Consider the following 8,490-nt stretch of genomic DNA (forward strand, 5'->3'; position numbering starts at 1 on the left):
ACGTCATATCGTGCCTAAGCCTTGTAGGCTCAGTCACCCCCACAATTAGAAATTAAATTAGAAAAATAGATATGCCATCCCTCTTTGAGCGAACCTGACCAGGCTAAAGTGCATGTATGACAAGTGCCCCAATAACCCATGGACTTAGGATCATCCCCATTCCCCTCAAACTTGAAGCATAACGAAATAATACGCCATTAAATTTGCGACAAAGAAATTCTGGCAAAATAGCCTCGGAACGTAAAAGCGAGGCCATCATGTCTAGAATAGAATAGGCTAAACCAATATGAACGTAAAATTATCAGCTGACCGAACTCAAAAGTTTATATTGAACATATGTGTAGCCTAAATAACATAGGCTAATTGGTTTAATATGCCTGACCTTAGGTCTAGTTTGATTTTTTCTTGGCACAATGCAGGAATAAAATAGCAACAGTGTCAGGATTCAGACGGGAGCGCCTGCATAGCCACTATAATGCGCCCTGCTGCACTGAAGGAGCGCTCGCTCGCAGCACTTGTTGCTGAAATGCATAGAATTCTCTTGGAAAGGTGCTGTAGTCATGGGAATGCCTGGTCTTATTTCTCCCAAAGGGAAAGTAGATTTTCCTCTGCTGATCCGTCTATACGGAAGTTTGTAGAGGAATACTTCTGTACACTTCATCCAGAATTAATGTATCCGATTCCTCCTCCCATTCTGTGAAGTCAGTCCTAGGCTTTTTCGTTGGTGCGCCAGCTATGAATATAAAATCAGTACAACCGCCCGCCACCCGCCCGAATTTAATTAAAATATTATTTTTTCGTAACGTCATCCGCCCGATCCGCGGTTTATCCGCGGAGTCCGCGGCTATAACCGCCAACCGCGCATCTCTAACGCTTACGTCATCGATAAAGCACTGTTCAGTTAGCGATTTCGCTCAGCATAGCCTAGATTTCTTTAGTTATATTGTTTTAGTCATTGAGCATTCAGTGACACACCGTCAAATATTTAGCCGAACAGATTAGCCACTTTGAACGCTCATAAAGTCTTCGTGCTGCAGGATTTAGGAGGTTTGCTGAAGGTGTAGCTGTTGTGCAGCGATGGGTTTGCGTCATTAATAAACTACGACGGTTTGTGTTCATTGAACAGTAAGAATAAATAATTAACGCAAATGAAACAGTCCCTTAAAAGTCACGTCTCGTCTTTAGTTTCACACTATAAGTGAACCTCACCAAAGCCCAAGTGAACCGCGCTCTGGCACACCTCTTTCAACCGGGCCAGGGCCGGCCAAGTGATGCGGCTCAGTGGTTAGCATTTTTGCCTCACAGCAAGAAGGTTGCTGGTTCGAGTTTGCATGTTCTCCTCGTGTTGGCATGGGTTTCCTCCAAGCGCTCCAGTTTACCCCACAGTCCAAAGAATGTGCTATAGATGAATTTGGTAAACAAAATTTGCCGTAGTGTATTTAGTGTATTTCCTTCTGCTTAGTCCCTGGTTTATCAGGGATTACCACTGTGGAATGACCACCACTTACTTGACAGATGTATTTTTAATTTTAGGTGGTTTGTGTATGTGTTTTATGTTTGGCAAAATAATTTCTAATTGCATCTTTAGTGATTTTCAGCTAATTACTATGTCTTGTACAAATAGGTGGATTCAGAGGGTTTTGCATAAAAAGCAGTTGTGGATTTAGCTGGTTTTGACGCAAAATAAATTTTACTTTGTTAAAAACCAAAGAATTGTCTAAAGTGACATTTTTGAAAAAGAGGTGTTTTATTTACTAGATAAATAACCTTACCATTACATATACAATGAAACTTCTAGACCCAATCAGAGGAGCCTGATAGAAAATGCTCATTTAAAAGAAAAGAGGTCTGATGGATTTAGAAGGTTTTGCATCTGAACTCTTCATATTTTCAGTGTCATTATCCAACCTGTCACATAATGCAGATTTTTTAAAATTATTCTCCCTTTGTTATCAATATTGAAAACCATTGTGCAGTTTAATATTATATATATGTTTCCTCTAGAATTTTTTCGAGCTGTGGCGGCAGGCCTTTTTTTACACAGATCTACCAACTACCTGGCGTTATTTCAATGACAAATGTCGTGAGCGTATTTATGCGCATGTCTACGAACATGTGCTACTCAAGTGCAGATCTTCTTGTGCGCTCTCAAATAAACGCTGCTGAAGTGCGATTTAGTGCGTTTATGTAACAAGTATGCCTCCAACATTCATAAGATTTGCTAGAAATATTATTTATGAATGTCTCCAATATACCTACAGAGCCGTATTAATGCTTACTGAAGTAAAGTGAAACGGCTATACGTCGTGTTTGCTGGACTCACGCATCACACACCTGTCAGTCAGCCAGTCAGTCAGCACGTAACCCTAAAGGGTTAAACAATTAACGCACAGCGCTACTACGGTTACAGAAAAAATTGATCTGTTATAATTCACTTACCTTTTAAAACGTTTTGGTGCAATTATTATTGTAATCTAGCCGTGCCGGGATCAATTTTGGAATGGTGCCCCAACGTGGAAGAATGAATGTAGCGGAAACCACGCATATATATATATATATATATATATATATATATATATATATATATATATATATATATATACATTTCAGGATATCAGCATTTTTGAAACCAAAAGCTTTGTAAATAAAGCCAGTTTTTTTTTACTATCCATTTATCAAAATAAATGGTCTAAATATAATAATTCTTAAAAAATATTGACCTCAGACTGTGAAATGTAGTGTATTGCGTCTGTTTATTTATACTGTATGCTCTGTGGGGAACATTTTAAAATAATGGCCCAATAGTTTATGCTAGTTATGTATTTACTAACATGAACAACCACATAGAAATACATTTATTATGGTATTTATTAATCTTTGTTAACATTTAAGTTAAGGAATATTAGTTCATTTTAACTCACGGTGCATTAACTAATGTTAAAAGCCATTGGCTATTGATAATGCATTAGTAAATGTTGAACTGCTGTATGTTTATAAATGCTGTTATTAATTAGATTGTTAATACTACGTTATTGTTTGTTAATGCATTAACTAATGAACCATTATTCAATCAATCCATCAATCAGCCTTTGCGTATATACCGTAGCACCTTACTACAGTCAAGGTTGACCAAAGTGCTAAAAACAATTTATAAAACCCAACTAGAAAGCAAACCGTGCAAAAACAATACAAGAAATGTCAATAAAATACAGCAAAACAGTAAAACAGAGAAGAGTGCCAGTGCTACTATGCATTAAAAGCCAATTTGAACAAGTGGGTCTAATAATGGACAATTATTCTAATGTGTTACTGCTCTGTGTTCATGTTGTGGTTCCTAATAGAGTTATTCTAAAGTGTTAACACTCTTTCCCTGTCGTGATTTCAGGATTCAGACTCTCCGCGTCACTCCACAGCCTCCAACAGCTCAAACCTGAGCAGCCCCCCAAGCCCTTCATCCCCACAAAAGAGCAAGACCCAATCTCTGGAGCGCGGCGAGCACCTCGGCTGGGGCACATGAGCAATTCGGACTAGAAATCACCAAAAAATTAAGACGTCCAGCCATCCTCTGGCTCCTTCTCTGCTACCAACAGAGTCACACATTTAACCAAGACCAAGAGCCGACTCCTTATAAATCATATTCCCAAACATGGCGCTGGGGGCCAGGTGTGTGTGTGTGTGTGTGTGTGTGTGAGTGACTGAGTGAGTGTGTTTGCGTGTATTAGTGTGCATATGCATAACACGTGTGATTGCGATAAACACGCATATTACTGTGCACCTTACATCCCTTCACCACTGATACTGTGTTGGATGGAGAAACAGACCACTGAGTGTAGCTGATCCACCAGGTGTGTGTTGCGGGTGGAGAAAAAGACAAATATAAAGCTTTAACGTGAGTTTATCAGTGTGCCTGATTTTACGTATGTATTCAGAAGTCTTAATAGACCCCGTGGGAATGTTACTTTAAATGCAAAACACAAAAAAATTACAGTCGTTAAGAATCGTGGGAACTTTGAACTTAAACCTAATATGGAAACGCTATTATTAAGTTGCGCCCTGATAAGATATAGCGCCCCCTGTCTGTGGCACTACTGTATAACTCTGTAGCCTCTACCCTCCAGTGCCATGCAGACCTTCACATTCAGAGGTCAAGAAGAGATTGTGAGTTCAATAATGTAAATAGAGTTTTAGTAGAGTATAATATATTATGGAATCGTTAAACACTATTTTGTTGATGATAAATAAGTATGGCTTTTTAAGAGAGAGATTTCTTTCCTTTGGATTTTTTTTTTTCGTGGCAAGGTTATTGTCGGTTTAAGGATTACTTTGTCAAGATGCTTTTTTTTGTTTCGTTATTTCCACTGAAATTGCTCAGATTAAGATTAGGAAAGGGAACACTACGCAAACTTGTGGGGCGTCATTTGTGAAACACAATATTAATTTTGTTTGTGTGTGTAAATCATTCGTAAGGCGTTCTTATCTAAATTTATTCATTGTACTGCATATGACATTAGCTCGGAATGAAGTCGTTCTTAAAATTTAGAGCTGTGGCAAACAACATTATTCGAGAAATCATTTCTGAGATTTTTAAAATGCATCGTCATTTTCTCCTGAATGGATTCTGAGCTTAGGTTTTTCATTCATTCATTCCCTTCGGCTTAGTTCCTTTATTAAACAGGGGTTTGGGATGGGATGGGACTGACCCATCATGCCACCCAGCTTAGGTTTTTATTTTTTTATTGAAGGAAAAGAAAACCTTCACACATAAAAACAGTAAACATTGCAGTTTCCTTCTTTCTATTTTTGTTTTATCCTAAGATCTGAACATCCCAAGGCAGCTTAACACAATAATTAGGGTCAAATACAATGATATCATTGAAAATACAATGTAATCTATATTCAGTCTAACTGCTCACAACGTCTACATTAAACCTAAAATAATCATTAATAAAGTTGGGAAAGGTTTAAGCAAATTACAGGAGTGTTTATAGTGAGCTGAGTTTACACAAATCTTGTAAACTTACATGACACAAGCTTTCTTTCTCATGAGCATTTCCGTGTACGTAATTTTTTTTTTTGCCTAGAACGCCATCTGCTGTTATAAAGCTAATCGCAGAATTGATTTAAAAATAGAATTTTACAAATATTTCAATCTATTTCTCTAATTATTTTTGCCACAGCTTTAATGAAGACCATCATGTGCAAATTGTCTTGGGCAAATTTTCCTTGGGCTCAGTCCCTTTATAAATCAGGGGCCGCCACAGTCGAATGAACCTCCAACTTATCCAGAATTTTTTTTACACAGTGGATGTCACCCGAAATCACGACATTGCAAAAAAAAACTATTATAGAAAATATTTGAACAGCTCAAGTAAAATTGTAATAAAATAAATACTGTAAAATCTTATATATATTGTCATAACAAAAGCAAGATTTGCAAGGTCGTAGTAAATTATTGTAAAAAGTACCTGTGTAAGTTTTCTGCATAATTGAAGTTTCACAAACTAATTTCAAAATAAATTTAATTCGGCTGCTCTCTCATCAGTAATCATCCGCAAGCCAATCAGATTATTCCAAACTCACTATAAATATCCCGTCTAGCATTACTCCCTTATCTTTGTTTTTGAAGAATCCCCCATCTTACCTATCTCCTTCTTTTCATCCTTTACCAAGGGGATCTCTTGAGAACTACCAGATCTTGTACCCCCCTTATATGCTCATCAACCAGGCGGGAACCCTGGGCTCAATTATTTCTGAGTTCAGGGTTCTCTCTTGGGACAGCATGCCAAACCTGCTATCATTATCAAGCAATACCTTTCAAGAGTGTAGACTCTTGAAATTGTTATGATAAACAAACATTTGTGATCGATGTTCTTATTGTCGTGAAATTGGTCCGAAATTCATTTGTCGTTAAACAAATTTTCATAAAATTACAAAATTCCTAAAAAAACGTTATATGAAATATTTAAGCAGCCAAAGTACAATTGTAAAAAATAAATTAATACTAAAATAAATTAATAATGAATAAATTGGCTAGATTGTCTCAACAGATGCGAGATATATAAGATCGTAGTTAAATTATAACTGCAGAACTGTATAACAATAGAAATTGTTTCCATTGTGAAACTGATCATAAAACCATTTGTGCTGAAATTGTCATGTTAAGAAACGTTCACAAGATCACCATGAGATCACTCATAAAACCATTATTATGGGAAAAGTAATTTAAATAAAATAATTGAAATGTCGCCATGGTGACTCAGTGGTTAGTACTGTCGCCTCACAGCAAGAAGGTCACTGGTTCGAGTCCTAGCTGCGCCAGTTGGATTTCTGTGTAGAGTTTGCATGTTCTCCCTGTGGTCGCGTGGGTTTTCTCCGGGTGCTCCGGTTTCCCCCACAGTCCAATGAAATGTGCTATAGGTGAATTGAATAAACTAAATTGGTCTTAGTGAACGAGTGTGCACGGATGTTTCTCAGCACTGCGTTGCGGCTGGAAGGGCATCCACTGCTGTGTAAAACATATACTGGAATAGTTCATTCCGTTGTGTCGACCACTGATAAGCAAGGGATTAAGCCAAAGGAAAATAAGTGAACGAAATGCTAAATAAAAAGTTTTTTGTCAAATGTTTGATTGTTGCAGGCAAGATTTACAAGGTCGCCATTACTGTTTGTAAACGTTCGCATTAAATGCATAATTCAAATTAAGCCAATGTGCAAATTGCAAAATGTCGAGCTGAATGTAGCATTGACCAAACAACCGTCGTCAAAATGTCCTCTAAGAATGATTTACACAAACGTGGTCTGCTTGTGTTTCATCAGTGTTGTCCCCATGTGTGCGAAATCCAGTGCTAATACGTGTATACTGCTAAAAGCGTCACGTGTGCTCATAAATAAGCTTTTGTGCTGAATGTAACAGATTCATTTGCTCATCCTACTCTTGCCTGTGCTTTACCCTTCTGTTACTGAAGCTATAATGCTGTTTCCAAAGACCTTTTTGTTCTGTAATTATTATTATTATTATTATTTGATGTTCAATGTTGGTTTTGTTTTCCGACTCACGAGAACCAAACTTTGCCTAAGATGTACATGTGAATAGAAAGTGTAGTGTTACTTCTACCACTAGTTTTCGATGTTTGTTTGACACTAAACTCATCAGGTGAAGCCTTCAACGCCATTTCCTGCAGCTCATAATGACACAACAGGGACCACAAGGACCAGCCGGAGATTAGGTCACTTGTAATGTAATCAAATTCAGCGTGGGCGTACAGTAAAGCTGCTGTAGTGGTGTTTTAAAAGTGCAGGGTCGGGCTTGTCAGACATCCCTGAACCTCAGAATACCTCAATTTAAGAGCCAAGCCATTACGACTCCATGTGAACCTCATCATCGGTGCGACAATTTAGCTGTCGGCCTGTCTGATTTTACACACTAATTGGCATTTATGAATTATTCACATGCACCACTGCTCGTATTTATGTCAGATTTTTGTACATCGAGGAACCAATTTCAGCCATTCCTTCAAAACACACTGCACAGATCTAGACGTGTGTGTTTAGATGCTGTTCAAAATTCCTACATATTCCAGGATGTTCCGAAGATAGCTCATTCAGAGATGGAAATAAGCCCTCATATCAGCCTTGATTTCTCCTGTGATTTTTCTCTTTTTCATGCACGGGAAGGATACATTTGATTATAACTATGCTATACTTGCATTGCATGAATACAGACTGTATGGAAAAACATCAAAATGTCTAAGAGTAAATAATTTATGATGACTTTATGTCTTTAGCTGCCCCACCAAAAAATAAAAAAAACTCCTAATGTCGCTAGTTAACTCACATAATGCATGTTTTAATTGTTTAAACACATCTTATCATTTTTAAAATATCAGCCTCTAGCAAATGGTTGACTTGTCTGATTATGGTAAAAGTACCAGACTTAATACTTATACTATGAAAAACAAGAAAATATGAAGTGTAATTTATTTAAAAACATAAGCAAAATACAAGATTTCTGAATACTAAATCATCTTTATTTTTTGAAGTTTGCCATAAAATATTTCAGATTCTCATTTAATGTTTTTTTTTTTTTTTTTAACAACCAAAATCAAGTGTAGTAGTGCAACAGGAACTGTGTGCAACTGTTTGTTAGATTTTCTTGTAAACCAACAATGTGTAGCGCAAACCATTACTTAAAACAGTCAAAATATGGTCAACCATTTGGTAGAGCAGGCAGTTAAAGGGTTAAGGTATTTTAAATTTAGGGGAGTGTGGAAGTGTTTGCAACATATTTTTTTTTTTATAAATACAACTTTTTTTTAACTGATCTTCATCATTTTTAATTAATTTTGCAAAAAATATTATTTATTTAAAGCTGTATAACTTTAACTGAGCCTTCTAATCACTGTGAGAAAGTGAGGTTTTGCCTAAATATACAGCTGAAGTCAGAATGATTAGTCCCCTGTTTATTTTTCCCCCCGATTTTTGTTTTACATC

At 36.9% G+C, this 8,490-nt stretch overlaps 1 protein-coding gene across 27 annotated transcripts in view; it reads left to right on the forward strand.

The window, feature by feature from the left end:
- The window catches only part of cdc42bpaa (CDC42 binding protein kinase alpha (DMPK-like) a), a 165,583-nt gene extending 160,009 nt beyond the window's left edge, over positions 1-5,574 (forward strand). For all 27 annotated transcript variants that reach the window (XM_087289731.1, XM_087289736.1, XM_087289744.1 and 24 more), the window contains one exon: positions 3,386-5,574. In XM_087289731.1, the coding sequence (XP_087145857.1) occupies positions 3,386-3,517 (132 nt within the window). In that variant the 3' untranslated portion in view covers positions 3,518-5,574. The remainder of the gene's footprint in view (positions 1-3,385) is intronic.
- Positions 5,575-8,490: the final 2,916 nt, after the last annotated feature.

This window comes from Danio rerio, chromosome 17 (assembly GCF_052040795.2).
Source record: "Danio rerio strain M-AB ecotype USA chromosome 17, GRCz13ab, whole genome shotgun sequence".
In the NCBI taxonomy this organism is placed as follows: Eukaryota; Metazoa; Chordata; class Actinopteri; order Cypriniformes; family Danionidae; genus Danio; species Danio rerio.